This window comes from Sphaeramia orbicularis, chromosome 24 (assembly GCF_902148855.1).
Source record: "Sphaeramia orbicularis chromosome 24, fSphaOr1.1, whole genome shotgun sequence".
NCBI lineage: Eukaryota > Metazoa > Chordata > Actinopteri > Kurtiformes > Apogonidae > Sphaeramia > Sphaeramia orbicularis.
Window position 1 is genome coordinate 25,232,150 of NC_043979.1, and position 19,169 is coordinate 25,251,318.

At 36.7% G+C, this 19,169-nt stretch overlaps 1 protein-coding gene across 1 annotated transcript; it reads right to left on the bottom strand.

Moving 5' to 3' along the window:
- Window positions 1-897: 897 nt before the first annotated feature.
- On the bottom strand, window positions 898-18,695 carry LOC115415086 (transforming growth factor beta-3 proprotein-like). The gene is made up of 7 exons (XM_030128529.1): window positions 17,880-18,695; window positions 10,803-10,966; window positions 6,088-6,217; window positions 5,891-5,998; window positions 5,033-5,198; window positions 4,623-4,776; window positions 898-2,869 (listed from the first exon to the last, which is right to left on the bottom strand). Exons 1-7 carry the CDS (start codon window positions 18,223-18,225, stop codon window positions 2,711-2,713), a joined length of 1,227 nt encoding a protein of 408 aa, XP_029984389.1. The 5' UTR covers window positions 18,226-18,695; the 3' UTR covers window positions 898-2,710.
- Between the last annotated feature and the right edge of the window lie 474 nt (window positions 18,696-19,169).

A 19,169-nucleotide genomic window follows, 5' to 3' on the forward strand; every position in this document is an offset into this window, starting at 1 on the left:
AGAGAAATGGAATTCTCTCTGGCTACTTGTCAGTCTGGATTAACTCACCCCAACGCACCCCCAGATCTGTGGGTCTGCTTACAAGTCCAGTGAAGATGGCATAAAAATGTATAGTTATATTTTCTTTTTTCATGCTTTCTTGTCTAGCTCTATCATGCATTTACAATTACTTTCATGTCTTACAGTTTAAAAAAAAAAAAAGTCACCTTCTTTCTGGTTTTATAAGTAAGTTATACATTTTACGTCAAACAAACAAACTCATCTTGAATTTCACTAAAATGTTCACGAATTCATGTTGATCCAGAAGTTCCTCACCTCTTTGTTAAAGGTCAGATGTCAAACAACTCAGTTGAAATACTGTATTACGCAATTACTTTGCAATCAGAAAATTGAAAACCTATTCTTGGCTTAACTACCTCTAAAACGCATTGATTTATTCATCTCTAATAAATCCATTAGTTACACTCTATAAACATTTTTAAACAGCACCTTAACCAAAACAGTATCAACTGCATAAATACATTTCTCATGATATTGATATTTGATTTATACTTATACAATATATGAACAAAAGAAAAAAGCAAAAGAAAATAAAGAGATGTCTGCTCATTTACTGAAAATAAGAGTGATTACTTTTTGCCTGGGAAAGCTGTTAAACTACAGTCCCTGAGAAAGAGAAGCTGAATTTATTACTCTAGTAGAAATGTTTCTGCGTGCGCCTGGAGGAAACAGGTGGACTGGTGAGATTCAAGGAAGAAAAATGGATTGTATGGAACTAAAGCATTAAGAAGTGTTTTCAATGGAAATTCACAATGGAAGACAGTGGATGAATTAAGCAAACAAGTTAAAAAAGGCTGAAATCTTACATTTTTGTGATTTACAAATGGCTCATAAAACTTTTGCGTGTTGTCTTTGTCTTTTTAATAACAATCAACAAGTCAGTAAAACAATATTTTTGTCAAAATGTCACCTAAAAGCTCAACGACCGACTGGGTGAATGTCAAACAGTACAGGGATTAAGACTCCTAACTCTGAGAAGAAAATGAGGTCTACTGTACATCCAGCCACTGTCATGTTCTGACTTTTCCCCCTCCCTTTTCAGTTTTGTTCCATTAAGGGTTCACACTGTAAAAGATCACCAAAACAAACACTGAGACGGAGCAGAGAGAATGAAAGACTGCAGTGTTTTGGGAGCACAAACACCAAAATCATGACTCACATGCAAACTGTTGTCAGCCTGCAGGAGTGAAGGTTGACAGGTGAGAGGAGAGGATAGTTTACTAAAACTGCTTTTAACTTTCATTACATTTTCTGTTATTGTTAAAGGAAAGTGAATTGTGATTTAACTTGACAGGGATTTTTACCTTTTAATACATTAAGTCACAGATCGAAGACTTTAGTCAAACATACACTGGATCACATAAAACAGGTCAAAATCATTTTTACATGAAAAATAAAACAAAAAAACAAAACGCATATCTGACAGAAGCAGAAATGTCAAAATCACGATGAAATCCACATAACCGTACCCTTATTTAATATAAGTGATTCCACTATGGAAAATGGAAGTTCACATCAAATTTTTATCCCAGTTTGGGAAACAATTACTATATGAAAAGTTGCATAACAGACCAAATCTGCTATTAATGTACAAGAAAACTTGTAAAAAACTAGTTACATAACATGTGTTCTTTTCCAGTATATTCTTTGATGTCCCAAAAATAATTTGAACTTGTTCAGGATGATAACTTCCAGTGAATGGCTGTGCGCTCAGGGCTACTTTCCATCACAGTTCTTCCTTTTTCTCCAGGTCGCCTCCTCTTCATCTTCATCTTCTTCTTCTATTCCTTCTAATAGACGCACCAAAAAAAAAAGGTCATTGCTGCTGGCTGGCCAAAAAAAGAAGAGCTTGGCTCAACTTCTTTGTTCATCCACTTTCCATTGCAAATCCAACAGGCATTCTCTCAGCTCTCCTTCTCCCTGACCACAGCTATGGCTTTGGATACAGCAGCAAGTCTGTCCTTTCTCCTTTGTGTTTGAGGATAATGCCCGCTGGTTGAAGGGGAGGGTACTTAAGGCGAATTCAAGGAAAAATCCATCCTGAAAGCACTCATCGATATCTGCTCAGGAGACACCGTCTATATTTGTGACTATTAACAGTGTCATCCCAAGGCTAGAAACAGAAAAGCTGCTCCACACTAGAGATTAACTTTATGAAGTATTTTATTGTTTCAGATCACAAAAAAATACTGCACATGTTAGTCTGCTTTATTTCTTAATTGTGTAGTAACCCCAGACTGGATTTTTTTTGTCACAGACAGATTTGTAGGCAGGATATCTGTAATCTAGCCTTAGGAGGATGGTGTCCAACTCACAGATCTAGACAGAAATGTCTGAATCACATCTTGATTGTAAAATGAGCTTAGTACAAATTGGGATTTCTAAGATTAACACACCAACTTGTCATCCAGAATTGAGTGAGAAGGGGACAATAAAAAAAATAAAAAAAACAGGAAAAAGATGAAGACCTCAAGTTTTAAAGAAAATCAGCATCCTTAAAAATAGTGTGACCTTCAGAGTGGTGTTCAGATCTAAGCTGTGAGGCCACAGGGTCAGTCAAAGTATTCGTCACAGCAAAGAGTCCAAAAGTCATGGGTTTGGTCAGTACCTTAGAGAAATCCCGCCATTCTACCTCTCAGTTTGTGCCGTCTCAGCTACACTTGCAGGACTTCACAATCATGTTGGAGAGCTGCTCCACTTTGGGGGTTCGTCCAGAGTAGTAGAGTATGGTGAGAGGCTCCAGGTCCTGAGGGACACAGCAGGGGGACGCTGACGCCTCGGGGTTCAAAGTGTTGTACAGGCTCAGCAGCTTTAGACAGAGGAAAATATAACACTTAATAGCAACTGCATTCAAAATCATTTATGTTAATACAAAATTAATAAAGTATTCCTAATGTAGTCAATATACTAACCTTCACCTTTTGTGGTGATGTTAAACTGAACCCAGTGCTAATTTTGTGGCAGTTCCCAAATGATTTTTTTCTCTATTTTTAATCTTTCTTAAGTGATTTATCAAGATTTTTTTTTTTTTTAATATTATGCTCTGTATTTTGTATTCTTAGGTGAAAATCATGTATTTTCCCATATTTAATTTACTGATCATGTAGATGTTCATTAAAGCTCAGATTAAAGTTGAGGTTTTTTCTATCAAAAACAGAGAAAACGTAGGAAAACAGGACTTTTTTTAGTAAAATCTATCATTAACCTAGTGTCTCCATCCACTGTCATTGATCCAACTCCATGGGTTTTATTGGTGAATCAATGTTGTAGAAGATGACGGTGTTTCCACCTTCACTACAGAACCTCTGAATGTCGAAATGGGTCATATCTGATGATCATGAAAAGATGACAAACTGCATTTTATACCCATTATTTACATGTATTTATAGGTTTAGTGGATCAGAAGTTATTAAACATTTTAGATCAGGTCATGATTTTGGTCACCAGTGGATGTTTGGGTCTTTATGGGTTAAACACCCTGTATAAATATAAGTTCAGAGACTCTATTCAATGAAAGAATAAGACACAACAGTTTCTTGCTAGATGGATGTTTTCATCAAGACCCCTTAATTCAAAGTGTTTATCAGCAATTTGCAAGTGCTATTCTGAATGTATTACTTTTAGCCCCTTCTACACTACTGTCACAAATTTGCCTCAGTATTCAACTGGTCATGGATCAGTTTCAAAGCCCTGTTTTATTCATTTCATTACATTCTTTTGATTTTTGTGTCATTTTCTTTTTATTTGGATTATTGACTGTAGGAACTGATCAACACTTATGTAATTATTATTATACCAATTATGCCTAATGTCACTAAATTGTATCATAACTATTGTATGTATTACATTCAGATTTACAGTCTGCACTTAATTCAGCATCTGCTTGATGGTAACAACACAAATAATGATTTAAAAATATACATAACTGTAAATAAATCTGGGCAGTAAGGGGTTACAATCAAATATCCAGTTTTGTTTTTATGAACTGAACATGATGAAGCTTGCGATTATTTTATAGGTTAAGAGACGGTCAAATGAGTAAACTAAAATCTAAAATATCCGAGAACCATAGCGTTTTATACTCACACATAGTTTTTATATGCATATTTATTCCATCTTGTGTATATTATCATATATATATATATATATATATATATGATAAAAAAATATAATATATTAATATATATATATATATATATAATGCCTGTTTTATTTATTGCTGCCTGCTGAGCCAATTGAATCAAAATTTCAACTGGAATGACGAATAAAGTCTGTCTATGTCTGTGTGTGCAGCTATATGTTTATGTCTATATGTCTATGTCTAAAAGCAGCTTAATTCTTAACAAGTCTGTTCACCTAGAGATGTGATTCTGCATTTCTGCTTCTGATGGTGCTAACACCATAAAAAAATACACACAGAAAATAACTAAAATCACTGTCATTGCAATCAACCTTTATTGTAATGACTGTTTTATTGGACAGCTTTCATATTAAGGTCTGTTTAAGTGACTGTTTGATTGACTTGTTGATGTCTTCTGTGTCTGTATTGCAGGACTTCTTACCGAGCTGTGTGTGGTATCGGAGCTCCTCAGGTAAGGGCACGGACCAGAGCAGTAGTTGGCGTCGTAGCCACTGGGCTCATGGATCCACTTCCAGTCCAAGTCGCGCCGGAAATCGATGTGGAGCTTACGAACACAGCAGCTCTCCTCTGTGTTTCTGCGGTTGATGACAAACACGGAACCAAATGTAACCCACGAAGTGCATTTAATAATATTTTGTCCAGTTTTATTTTTTATTCCACTAAGCTTTATTCTTATGTTACTTAGTTAAATTGTAAAATATATTTTCTTATCTTAGTTTTAGTTTTTGTAATTTTATATTTGCTCTGCTGTTATTTGTGTAGCACTAAAGGCTATTCTATTCTATTCTATTCTATTCTATTCTATTCTATTCTATTCTATTCATCTCTTACGAGAAACAGTAGTTCGTGTCCAGAGCTCTCTTGCGTCGTCGTGTGGACTGAGTTTCCAGACGGTGCGGTGGGATCATCATGAGGATAAGGTGAGGCAGTGACTGCTCCTTCTGCTTCTTCAGGTGATCCAGATCCCAGCGACTCTGCTCCTCATCTCCATCAACTCCTTTGATAGAAAAAGTTAAAGGTCAAACATCTACATAGACATTTACTCTGAAGTATAATGAGCACGCTAAATCAATCAGCCTGAAACTATCATCATTGTATCAGTCTTTCATGAACAGAAACACCATCCACTTTTTATTTTTTGTTATATATAACCTGTATTTAACCAGGAAAATCCCACTGAGATTAAAAACTTATTTTTCAAGGGACTCTTGGCCAAGATAAACAACAGCAAATCCCAAAACAAACGAAATTACTCAGCTAAAACACAAGAACAAGACAAATAAAAGAAAATGGACTAAAATTACAGGCAGAATATGAAAAACAAGTGCTTGTTGTGGACTCTGTTTGGATTAAAAAGTGCTCAATTAAAGTCACTCAGTTTCCAGTCTTTCTGCAACATATTCCATGCATAAGGTGCAGAGCAGACAAAAGCCCTTTTACCCAAATAAGTATGGGGATTTTTAATGATGAAACTACTATAAAATATCTCATTTAAAGCAAATACTGAGTCAGTACCATCATGTAAATATATCACGTATGTATCAGACTCTTCCCAATTGAGAAAATCCATAAATAATCTATAATTGTTGTATAGAATTGAGCCATTTTTGAACAGCAAAACTTGCAAAAGTAGATTTATTTCCCACATGAATCTGAACATTTTTCATATGACCCAATGTTGGAGCTCACCTTTAAACTTCACCTCCAGAACTTCGTTCTCATTGTCAATAATGTCTCCATTGGGGTTGAACGTGTGACAGGGACAGTGTACGCTGATCTCCAATCCCAGATTAGATCCTAAAGGTGATCAGTTATGACATTTTTCTCCTGTTTTGCATCTTAAAAAGCTTCAGATTAATTGTAAAATGAAGCGTCCTCTGCCTCACCTCTGTTCATCAGCCACTCCCGTACTGTTTCAGTCACATCGAAGGAGACCCACTCTGGAGTTCCTCTGGTCAGCACGTTTTTGGCTCCGATGTAGCGTTGCTTCCTGATGTGTTCATTTGGTCTCACGATCTGTATAAGATAAAGGGTCAATTGCAGAAGGTTTTCACTGTACAGCAAATTAAACGGCTATGCTTGATTCAGTACTGACATTTACAATAACCAAATGGTGCATTACTTAAGAACGATCAGTAAAGCCTTCAACTATCCATCTGTTTTCTGAACTACTTAATTGTTGGGGTTGATGCTGGAGCCGATCCTGGCTAATATCAGATGAAGGCGTGTCAGCAGCAATCATTCACTCTCACAAAATACCACCTATGGATGATTTTAGCTTGATCAGTGAATCTTTTATGTACGTGTCTTTGGAATGTGCTGGGAACCCACACAGAGATGAATAGAAAATGCAAACTCAAAGCTGAAATCAAATAGTTGTGAGGCGATAGTGCTAACCACTGCACCACCGTGCCCAACACCCAATACATACAGTAAACTAGAAGCACACGGAGAGCGCAGACCTCTGCCAAGGCTGATCAGTGCCCCCCCGATCACCACCAAAATTTAATCATTTCTTCCTTATCCCATTTCCAACAAACCCTGAAAATTTCATCCAAATCTGTCCATAACTTTTTGAGTTATGTTGCACACTAACGGACAGACAAACAAACAAACAAACAAACAAACCCTGGCAAAAACATAACCTCCTTGGCGGAGGTAATAAAGCCTTGAATTATGTACAGACCTGCATGTATTTGTGACCTGTGGAATGTCTATTTATTTAACCTGATTAGAGTTACTGTCGTTACTGCAAAAGCGTGTTCACACTGTGTTTGACTGGGCACTTTACACTTGATTACAGGATCTTGTGATGCTTTTTAATTCCCAACACTGCACCTCTAAGCAGTGAAAACATCTAATCTCCCCAACTATCACACCTGCTTACAGAAAATTTCTATCAGCCCAGAGACTCAGCTAATGTTAGCAAGCTGTTACCTAAAGATAGAACAGCTTTAACATTTATGCAGTTAGCAAATTGTATCGCAGGGGTGTCAAACTCATTTTGGTTCAGGACCCATATTTTGCCCAATTTGATCTCAAGCAGGCCAGACCAGTAAAATAATGACTTAATAACCTATAAATAATGACAAATCCAAGTTTTTCTTTTTGTCTTAGTACAAAAAACCCCAAATTAAATTATGAAAATATTTACATTTTACAAAAAGATGTGAATAACCTGAAAAAACAGAAATTTCATTTGAAAAACTTGTGCAATTTTAACAAAACTATACCTCGATTTATTATTTATACATGAACATTACACACAATGTTACATAAAGATTTGGTAACAGGCAGAATATTGTTAAAATTTTGGAGTTTGGAACTAAAATTTGAACAATTTCTACAATATTACATCTCTTATTATTAACACAACTACAGATCACAGTGGATCCATAAATGCACAAAATATTTAGTAACAGGCAGAATATTGTTCAAATTGCACATTTCAGGTTGTTCATCTTTATTTTTATTTATGTATTTATTTGCATTTTATTGTGAAAGAATACTTTTGTAAATGTAAATATTTTCACAGTCTAATGTTATTTTTTTCACTTAAATTTTTTCCACATAATTTTTCACAAAGAGAATTTGTAGTCGCCAGTATTTATGGGTTACTGTGTTGTTATTTTTACTGGAGATCACATTGGTCTGTATGTGGAACCTGAACCAAAATGATTTGGACAACCTGGACTGTTCAGGTTCATTTTTGCTCTTTCATCCTGCGGGCCGGAATGGAACCTTTGGCGGGCCAGATTTGGCCCCCGGGCCACATGTTTGACACCTGTGTTGTATAGAGTTAAATAGGGATGCACCAACACCACTTTTTTCCAGACCAAGTACAAGTACTAACATTTGATTACTTGTCAATACGAGTACTTAATAATATCACTACAGTTCTTAGTTACTTTTGAAAATGTGCTTTATTGTCATTGTCATTAGTTTGATTCTAACAAAGTGCTGCTACTGACATTTAATGCGTTGCAATGAGCGTTTCTCAATTAATCCACCAGGGGGCGCCGCTCTTAATTAACCATACTGGACAAATACCAGGAAGAAGAGTAAAATTTTTTTAAGAAGAAGAAGAAGAAGAAAGTCAGTAATAACAAACATGGCGACGACAGAGGAGGTAATGCTAATGTGGATGCTAATGTTGATGTTAATATTGATGAGGGTAGTTGTCATAAATATGTCAGTAGTTTTTCACTAACTCACACAGTCGCTTCCTCCGCGGTTCCCGGTGGTACTGCCGCTCCATCTGGGTACGCATAGAACCTTATAAGATAATATGAGGATTTTTATATGGCTTCCGGAAAACGGACAGAATTACGTACGGAATGTACCCAGAGGACGGACCGTACGCTCCATCTGTTTCTGTTTGTGTCTTTAACGCAGTGGTTCCCTACCTTTTGTGGCTCGTGTCCCCATTTTAACATCACAAATTTCTGGCGACCCCAGACATTCATTTTTTTTGCTAAAAATTAATTTGTTTCTGATCATGTAATAGTTTGGAGTACTATGTTGCAAATAAATGTTAATTTTAGACAACATTTAGGCTATATAATATATATTATTATGGACGGAGGCAGAAAAGCCAGGTTGGCATTACATTACATTCCAGCTTCTATTTACAAACAATACAAACAATAACTCAACCTGTGAATTATAAAAGAGCTGCAGCATCTGAAACCGACCACAATGAACATTTGACAGATAAACAGAACCACAGTGCTTCAGTTTCAGCTTCACAGTTTGTCGTGTCTTTTATGTATTATGATTGTCTCTCTCAACTCACCATATATTTTTTATTAGTACATTTTTATGTGTATTTTTATCGATTACTAGAAATTTCAGGCGACACCATTTGAATTCCATACGACCCCACGTGGGGTCCTGACCCCAAGGTTGAAAAACACTGCTTTAACGTAACTTGCGGTCACGTTACTTTTGTCATCGTCGTTTATTTTGAAAAATCTCCGCACTGCTGACATTTATTTAATTATTTATTTGGTTTATGTGATAGGGACAGATACAAAAGACATAGACCAACTGTAACACAGCAATCCCATGCATGCATTATAGTGCTTATAGCAAAAGCTAATTTGCAGCACCGGTCCCTAGATGGGCTTTTATGAAAAGTTAAAATACAGAGAGGAATGGAGAGACAATGAACTTTTACATACAAAACTGTGGTATAGGAAAGAAAATAAACAGGTTAAAGCAAAGAAACAGATAGACATTTCTCCTTGGTTGTGTACTTGCTGCACTATGAGGTGAATGTCACGCTGCCATCAAGTGTTATCGATGTGTTTGTATTGAAGCACTTTTATGAGTACGAGTATTAGTACACACGCTCAGTATCGGACCAATACTGGTATCTTGATCGGTGCATCCCTAGTGTTAAATCATCTCTGAGAGTGTCAGTTTTAACACTACCATTGTTTCTTTTGTCCCAAGCTTTGTGCTAATTTAATACTTTCCAAAGTGTTGATAATCCAACTCCGATACAGTGTTAAAATACCTCTTACCAGAGATAATAATTAAGTCTTCATAACACTAAATAGAGTTAAGTACTTGTTACACTAGTGTATAGAGTTAGATTTTAAATCCACACTAGTCTTAATTTAACTACAGTTAGTGTTGTCCCTGGCACTGAATGAATGGTTTGGTCCAATACTAATACAGTAAGTAGGTGTTCACATCAGGCACTACAGTGTACAAGTCTTACACAGCCAAACAACCTTAATACAGAACTTTTACTGAAGTTGGGGCTTCAGTACAAAAAATATTGGCGTTTATTTTGCAATGAGATTAGCTAAGTGCAATATTCAGTGTTTGAGTTTTGTATAAGGTTTCCAAAACATCCACAGCAAAATGCCGCAAAAGAGCTACTAAATTCCAACTTAAATAGGTGCTTCAAATTGTGCAGAGAATGCCCAATCCTGGTTATTTCAGCAACAAAACTCATGTCTATTAATGTCTGTAATGTATTTTTCTGTATCCTGTTGCAGCCATTTTTATTTAGCTTTATGGTAGTTCTGTCATCAGGTAATTTTCTTGTTAATTCCCTGTTTTCATCTCATAAAAGCTCCTCCAGGAACAAGTGCTGCCAATGAGCTTTCACTATAAACCCTATGATACAAGGCTGGATAGCTGTTTAAAGTTTATTTATATATACTGTATTTGTCCCAGTCCATAAACTAATTATTAGTAAATATATTGTCAGATTTCTCGGGATGCAAGCATTTATTACAGAAGCCACTTTTGAATTGGCCTTTTATTCAGTGTTTGGTAATGTGGTCCTCTTTGGTTTTCCATGACATCAGTCCTGACCAGTGTTTTTATAATGTGGTACTTTTTATATAGATTATTTTTCTTGCTGGATGCTTGATGCCAAAAGAGAAAAAAGGTCTGATCTGAGTGTAATGTATGAATGTTTGTCATATTATTTTATCACATTGCACATGGTTTGTGTAAGTTTAAGCAAGTTAAAGACAAAAATCTGCACCGCCAGCTGCTCTTACAGCACACTATTCAACATTTATATTTATACATATCACTGATCTGGGTAGAAGGACAAGGAAACGGTACCTTTACGCACCTGGTAGAGCTCAATCCGCTGTTCATTCCTCTTGGCATTTGAGTTTGGGACCCTCAAAGCACGAAACTCTGCTCTGAAGAGGTTCGTTGAGTTCCTCTCCATGGCTGAGACGTTGAAACGGAAAACCTTAGAGGTGATGCCTTTTAGGCAGTGGGGCAGATCATCTGCAACACAGAGAACAACATTACTGCAGAAAGCAAACCGCCTTAAAAACGTTTATGAGGGTCTGGGATACCAGCTCTGTATCAACTCAGAGGAAACAGATCTCATGTATGTGGATGTTATCAGTGCAAATCTGCCCTTGTAATCTTAGTCAGTGAGGATTTAGCTGATATGTACAACGTTTGGTACGTTTTTCCATTTAGAATTAGTATGATGTTCAGTGTATTGACAGCCAATAATACATATAGTGTAAATATTGAATAGCTTGCCTAATTAAGTTTTGGCCTCTGAGTTAGTTTCAAAGATTTGACTTACAGCTTGTGAAAGAAGCTTGAAACAGTTTGAAAGAAACCATAAGAAATTGCTTAAAATAATGAGATAGCATCAAAAAATCTTGAATAATCTCAGAATAATCAAATATTTGTGTATCTCATTAAATTCTGTCCCATTTTTGAGATGCTAAGTGAATATTTTTAAGAAGCTAAGTCAATATTTTTGAAATACCAGTCAAGATTTGGAGATACTAAGTCATTACTTTCATATACTACGTCATTATCATTAGAGTCTAAGTCTTAATTTTGAGATAATGCATTATTGTGACTCACAGAATCAGTTTTCCATCATCTGTTCAAAATGTAAAGAGCATTTTTAAATTTCTCATCATCATCAACATCAGCATCAGGTTAGGAGGGGGACAGGGGCCTCTGCTCACCCAGACATTTTATACCTTGATTTTCATCTATTTCTATTTTATTCTATTCCTTTTCAATGACAGATGACAGTTTAATTTTCATATTTTTAATCTAGTTATGTCACAGATCCAACCTGAGAAGGTTGTTCACACCCCCTTTTCCCTGTGATGCTGGTTTCATCTAAATGTTGTAGAATGAAATCACTTCACAACAGCAGGTGTACACACACACACACACACACACACACACACACACACACACACACACACACATGCTTGGTTCATTTGTGATAATGCAGCTTTTCAGTGTTTTTGGGAGGTTGTTTTTGAGTAGCATTAAGCAATCAAAGAACATGAAAATGAAATGCTATTAATTTAATGATTACACAATCTGAAGTGCATTTTGGGAATTATAGTTTCTTTTGCTTATGTTAACTGTTAGTCCTCAATATGGCTGTTTATCCCTGTTAGCCTTGTATCCTGCTCAGTATTGGTAAATGACAAATCTGTGAATTTAATGGCTGTGACAGTAGTTTATACTAGGCCTTTCATGGGACTGAAGATGCAAAAGAAAAGTTCCTCTTACAAAAAAAAAAATCTATGTATAAACAAATGAATAACTAACAATGTTCTCCTTCTCCTGAATGTAAGCATATAAATACTTGATTTGAAGGTTTGTTCACTCTTTCATATTATACAACAACATAAATGATGATGATGATGATGATGATTTCCTTCTACATTTTCTGACGTTTTTTTCACATTTTGTATTTATTTAGAGAGCCAGCATAAAATTCCTTGTATGTGTTTACATAATTGGTGAATAAAACAGATTCTGAGGTCAGTTCATAATATAAATATTAATATTTGGACAACACGAGGTGAGAAACTTCCTTTTACAATTTCTCTATTGTATTTCTCTACTTCTATTTCTCAGATAACTATCAGATTTACTATCCAAGAAAAACTGGCACTGAAATATCCCTAACTTGGGGTATTCTGAGAATTTATTTGGGAAATCAGCAATATAGCTCTACTGAAATAGACAAATGATACTAATAGTGAAATGTAGTTAAAATATATTAATACTTGTTCATGGAATAGACACGGTTCTATCTCATGTGCACTTCTACTATGTCCCGTCCATTACAGATTCAGGCAGATTCTTTTAATTTATGGCTTTGTTATCTATATTTTCTGAATTATCGGACATTGTGAATATATTGCTATTGTATGACTTTATGCACCTTGTTTTTTGTATGAAGCAGACAAGACTGCCTTCTTGTGCATGAATAAGTGTGTCATTTTCATTAACCACAACAGTGCAAATAAGTAGTAGAACATACTTGCCTGCAAATGTCAGAAAGTAACACCCTAGATCACAGTTGTCAAACATGTAGCCTGCGGGCCAAAACTGGCCTGCCAAAGGTTCCAATCTGGCCCGCGGGATGAATTTGCAAGTAAAATAATAGCATAATGACCTATAAATAATGATTCCAAATATTCTTCTTGGTTTAATGTGAAGAAAATAATATTATATTATGCATATAAAAAAATGGCAACTTCAAATTTTTGTCTTTGTTTTAGTCAAAAATAAAAAATTATAAATATATTTGAAGTTGTTGAAAAGTTTGAAGTTGTCATTATATATTGGCAGTTATGCTACTATTTTACTGGTCTGGCCCCTGAACTAAAATGAATTTGACACCCCTGCCCTAGATGCAAGTATCTGTTTTGGGTTTTTTTTTTTTACCTTATTTTTGAACACATTGCCTCAGACGTGTTGAAATAAAGGCATATGTTAATACTGTTGAAGAAGAATAACAAACTTACTCTCCTACAGTCTGACTATGGTTTCATTTCTGTCGGAGGAGTTTATCTTCCTTGCAGCCTTATCAGAATTCTTCAGCATCTCTCTACACATTTTCTCTATATTTGGTGGAAATTTAAATGTGTCATTGTAAAAGCATTATTATTGAGCTCAGTATGACTTAATCTCTGTGGTATCTGTGTATCAAAACCAAGCTATCCCCGGTACCACTGACAACTTTTTGGACCCAGACCCCATCTGACCATGATGAATTCTCCACAACTCAACCTCAGGCATTGATATATGCCAGATTCTGTAAGCATGCCATGCTATAAAAGGACATTTTTTCTGATGTTTGCTGGACAGCCTCTCTCAATGCATTCATTTGCCAGGCAGCTTTCTGCTTCATTTGCACCTGTCACGGATTTGTGGTGGTTCATAGAGCTGCCTCAGATCCACCAAAGGTCAACAGTTTACCTTCAGAAACCAGCGAAGAGAAGGGTGTGCTACATTTACAGAAGGGAAGAGAAATGATGTCACTGGCTCCACGACAAAAATTTCTTCCACAGAGTCAGCTTTTTGGTCCTGTTTTGCCACGATGGGCATCACCTAAATGTGGCCATGTTTTCATAGACTTCTGTTTCTGCCTGACCTTAATAGAGGTTCTTCAACTCTGAACAGGAGCCAATCTATTACACAAATATTAGTACTAATACTGTACTGTGAAAGTACTCCACTACAAGCACAGGTTTAAAAATATTATCAACAAAATTTACTTTAATATTAAAAATATAATTTGTCATTGTGCAGTAAAATGGAACCTGTCAGTGTGTACATTTTGGGTTCATTTTCCTGCTGCTTTTTAACTACTTTATAAACTGCTGGTAGGTCCATCTACACTAATCAGTAGTTTTTTTAAGATCTTCACACTTTTGTAGCATCGCTGTCCAATGAGATCCCTCTAAAAAGTATATTTTTCATGAGCTCAAAGAAACATGCCTGTTTTCTGTTTTGTGATAATGTGAAGTCTAGCCAATCCAACAGTATTTTTAGTCCAGTTTACTAGAGGAGAATTTTTTCAGCCCATAAAAGAACATTTAAGTATTAACTTTTGTCCCAAATATTTGCTATTTAACAGTGTTCACAGAGACCACTTGTAATCTGAAAAGTAACTAAAGCTGTCAGACATACAGGGATTGGACAAAATAATGGAAACACCTTAAAAATCAACAAAATATAATTTAATATGGTGTAGGTCCGCCTTTTGCGGCAATTACAGCCTTAATTCTCCGAGGTATTGATTCATACAACTTGTGAATTGTTTCCAAAGGAATTTTAAAACATTCTTCAGTTAGAATACCCTCCAACTCTTTTAGAGATGATGGCGGTGGAAATCGACGTCTTACTTGAATCTCTAAAACTGACCATAAATGCTCAATAATGTTGAGGTCTGGGGACTGTGCCGGCCATACGAGATGCTCAACTTCATTAGAATGTTCCTCATGCCATTCTTTAACAATTCTAGCTGTATGGATTGGGGCATTATCATCTTGAGGTGAAGGTGTTTCCATTATTTTGTCCAACCCCTGTATGTAGTGGAGTAAAAGGGGAAAAATATTTGCCTATGAGATGTGGTGAAGTGCAAAGTCGCATAAACATGAAATGGTCAAGTAAAGTATAAGTACCTCAAATAAGCACCAAAGTAAAAGTACAGGCTTGTGTTTGGGTAAATGTACTTAAATGTACATGACTGCAGAATCCTCCTTGTCCAGGAGGATTCTGACGAAAACAGTAGATATACTCACAACTTGACACATATCCTAAATAAACACTAAAAATACTATAAAACTGAATAAATGTTATACTAAGCTATATATATGTCGAGGCCCAAAACGGAATCTGGCCCGATTCAGAATCGGGCTGGCCCAGAATGGAATTCTATTCTAGGCTGGCCTAGAATGGAATCCTGCTGCTATAATGTTATTTTTATACCATGTTTAATGCAAATGAGCCATAATTCCATAATTTGTCATAATTTTACATTTTCAGTCTTACATACCTTGAGTAACTATTGTCAATTTCAGTCGATTTCACTGTACCATATATTGGTGGGGAGTACCACTAGGTTCTATTTGTAAATAAAGTGTATTATAGTTTACAATTAAAATGTTGTTTGTTTCATTTTTTTTTCACATATTTGCGAATTCCATGTATTGATTTTTTTAATAATTTAGATCATTTGCATTAAACATGGTATAAAAATAACATTATAGCAGCAGGATTCCATTCTAGGCCGGCCTAGAATAGAATTCCATTCTGGGCCGGCCCAATTCTGAATCGGGCCAGATTCCGTTTTGGGCCTCGACATATATATTATGTTTCAACTCTCCATCCCTAAGTCTGCTGACTCATTACTGACTGTAAATTAGTGTGAAGTTATGCATAAACTTCATCATTTATACAGAAAGGACTTCACTTGTTGCTTTCATACCATGACTAAAAGCTGCATTTGACAATATTTAAGTGTAAAATAAACCAGAAAAAAAAAAAAGTTTGTAAGTAACCTTACGAATTGCCAGACTATTAAGTGATTTCTATGAGGACTAAAAAAATATTCAGTTAATCTTTCTATAAAATGAAATTAATAGTTGCATGTTTATCACAGTAAATATGACATTTTCTTATTGGTTCCAGCTTCTGATAATGAGATTTTACAATAAGAGTCAGTGACGAGGAAATGTTTTAAATCTATGATACCTTAAGGAGCAAAAGACATCCTGAAGAACTTGTGATTTCCAGATATAAATTACATAATAGCTTGTTGGATTTTAGTAATGACATGGAAGTTTGGATTAACTTACACAATACAGTGTGGAATGGGGTCAGTCCACATCCTTTTTATATATTTTAGGTATTTTCTTTCTGCCTTTTTGGTTTGTTTGTCTGCAAATCACATCAAAATCAGAACCAAACACCATGAGGCTGCAATAAAACGTACCGCAACTGTTCTCAAAAACTTAGTGTGTCTTCAGTGTGTCCATCTGTGGCTCTGAGGGCAGCAAATAACCCACCGCACAACTCGATTCACCTACTGCCTGGCGTCTTTTTGTCAAAACCGCTTGTGCTGGATTTAAAACAGAACATTGCTGAGGGAAAATAGGTCTTTTGAGAAACACCTGTTGATGTGAAAGGGTCTGTGATGCAATGGTCTTGGCTTTGCTTTAGACCATGAGGCCCTCTGCGGTCCTTCCGCACGCACAGCATTTATCCTATTCTACATTTTCACCAAGCCAGACTTCGTTTGACCACATGCTGCATGAATCTCCCTCAAGTGCTGACACATGCCCCTTTCAGCACAGGTTTTCCAGTTCCACTTCATGGCTTTTATTCTATAGAGGAAATACTTGTGCCAGAGAGTGGTTTAACACGAATCCCTCATAGAAACTGTGCAAGCCTATACTGGAACTGTTAGATTTGAAGAAAAAAAATAAAGCTTATCATAAACTAAGCAGTAAATCCTTGCCTAATTTTACTTAGTAGCAGTAAAATGACAGCACAGTGGAATCATTCAGGTTTAAGGGGATGGATGCAGACTCAGTTTCACACTCAATTAAGCAAAGTTAAACCTGAGCATGGCAGTAGGTGATGTCATGCTCAGAGACCACCCGTGGAGGTGATTCACTGGCCAAGATGAGCAGTGGGGTCACTTTAAGCTTCATCACAATGAGGAGGTGGGTGGTAGCAGTGAGTCTGTGTGAGGGCTTCACGAGACCCCACAGACTGAGTGCAGTGAAAACAGGGAATCCTCCTTCCATCGTTTAACTTTTTCCTGTCTGTATACTCAGTTAACTTTTCCTACTCTTTCTCCTGAAGGCACCCCCATCTGCTCTGCCCGGGCAGATGTCCCCTCTTATTTGGTTCTGACTGGAAAGGAAATGGGAACATCTGGGGAGAGGGACAGGATCCATGGAGGAAAAAAAACAACAAGAGGAAGAGTGGAGTCAGGAGTAGGAGGAGAGTGACTTTTCCTGGAACACTGATGCAAGGTTAAAACAGGTTGGTGAGCACTGTGCTCCTAGTGTACACACAGTTCAGCTGTTGGTTTTACCAACACAAACAGCTCCACAACTTTGAGGATTCACAGTTTTTAAAGGATTTTCAATACATATTTTAAATGTAGTATTGTATATTATTGGTTGAAACCTAAGCAAAATAAAATGATGCTGTGTTATAGCTTAGAAATGACATTTACCCGTAACAATGATGTAGAAATCTAGTCTGGCAGGTTTAAGTTTCATGCGTATTTGGCTCGTCTGGTGCGTAATTACGCAGCGCAACGCCGCCTTGATTGATGGAATTAAAAAAACAAAACAAATACCACGAAATTATCTGCACGAAAAAGAGTAATACTTACTGCTTTCCGGCGGTCCATAGACCATGTTGAATTTGTATATCTCTTTGGCATAGTACTCTGTCTCTGTGTTGTCCTGACCGCAACTTTGCTGCCGATCCCTCCCAAGTTCCTCCAGCAGCTCCTTGGTGCTGTTATACAATGCTTGGATTTGATATGGGATTTTGCTTGGTCCGAGCGAATGCGGGGGGCTTGTCAGTCGAAGTTTGCTTAAAATCTGACCTCGTATCGCCTCGACCCTCTTCCTTTTCACATGGTCAATATCCACGGTGGCACAAGTTGACAGGGATGAGCTCAAAGTTGCGCAATTGAGGAGGAGGACAAACAGAAAAACCTTACCCAAATGCATCTTTTTCTGTGCATTGGGTCCGTTCTGGGGTTAAATATGCAGATTGACACTCGAAAACTGCCAATGTCAGCAAGAATAAGGTTCAGAATCAGACTGATAAGGCCTGCTGTGAACTTCTTTAACAGCTAAATGATGGAAAAACTCCTCACTTAATTCGTTTTCTGGTGGCAGTCCCTTTTGTTATCACCAAAAATCCAAGTAGCCTATGTGTTCGCCCATTAGACATTACTCAATTTGAAGTCCATCCCGACATAAACTCTCCCACATATGTGACATTTATCCGGCACAGATATCTCTGCAGAAACAGACGGACTTGTCTTTTGCATTCTTGGGCTCAGTCCGGTTGATTTAAGTCGCTCCACAGCTTGGCATATTTCTCCTCCTTTTCTGTCTCATTAAAATCTACCGGCTCTTTATTGTCTGTGAGGAGGCAGACCGCAGCCTGTCAGCTTAACGACGTATATGCGACTTTGAGCGGTCGGTATGGCCTTAGTGAGTTTTATACCACAACTTTCTGACGTTTGACGGAGGAGGGACCGCAGGCACCCGGGAGAGCCCGGATCACAACAGGCTCCGGTTCAGTCCACCACTCCTGCACCAGGCACCTTCTCCTACAGAGGACCCAGGGGGAAAAGCACATTTAATGGTTTTATTTACTTATCATTGTGTCTAATGTGAGCAATTTGGAGTTTTATAGCCTGGTTTTACCATTTTTTGCAACCTAATAATTATAGTATTTTTTTTGTTTTTGTAGAAAATATTTGGCTTTATTGTATTCTTTAATTAATGTCTAATAGTAAAAGTAATATTAAGTATTTTTATATCTTTATAATATGTCTCTGATGGTATTTCATTGCACTAGAGGCAGGTACTGTATATTTGCAACTTGGGTTGTGCGCCCTCTAGTGGTGCGTTCTGTACTCGCAGTCGACCACTTCATCCCA

What these genes read in the sequence shown, in the direction of transcription:
- LOC115415086 (XM_030128529.1), bottom strand. Translation starts at nt 18,225, where the DNA reads ATGCATTTGGGTAAGGTTTTTCTGTTTGTCCTCCTCCTCAATTGCGCA. An exon ending in TCTGGAGGTGAAGTTTAAAG is followed by an intron (nt 5,199 to 5,890) that starts GTGAGCTCCAAC and finishes TTTCTATCAAAG; the next exon opens with GAGTTGATGGAGATGAGGAG. An exon ending in CCGATACCACACACAGCTCG is followed by an intron (nt 2,870 to 4,622) that starts GTAAGAAGTCCT and finishes CTCTGTCTAAAG; the next exon opens with CTGCTGAGCCTGTACAACAC.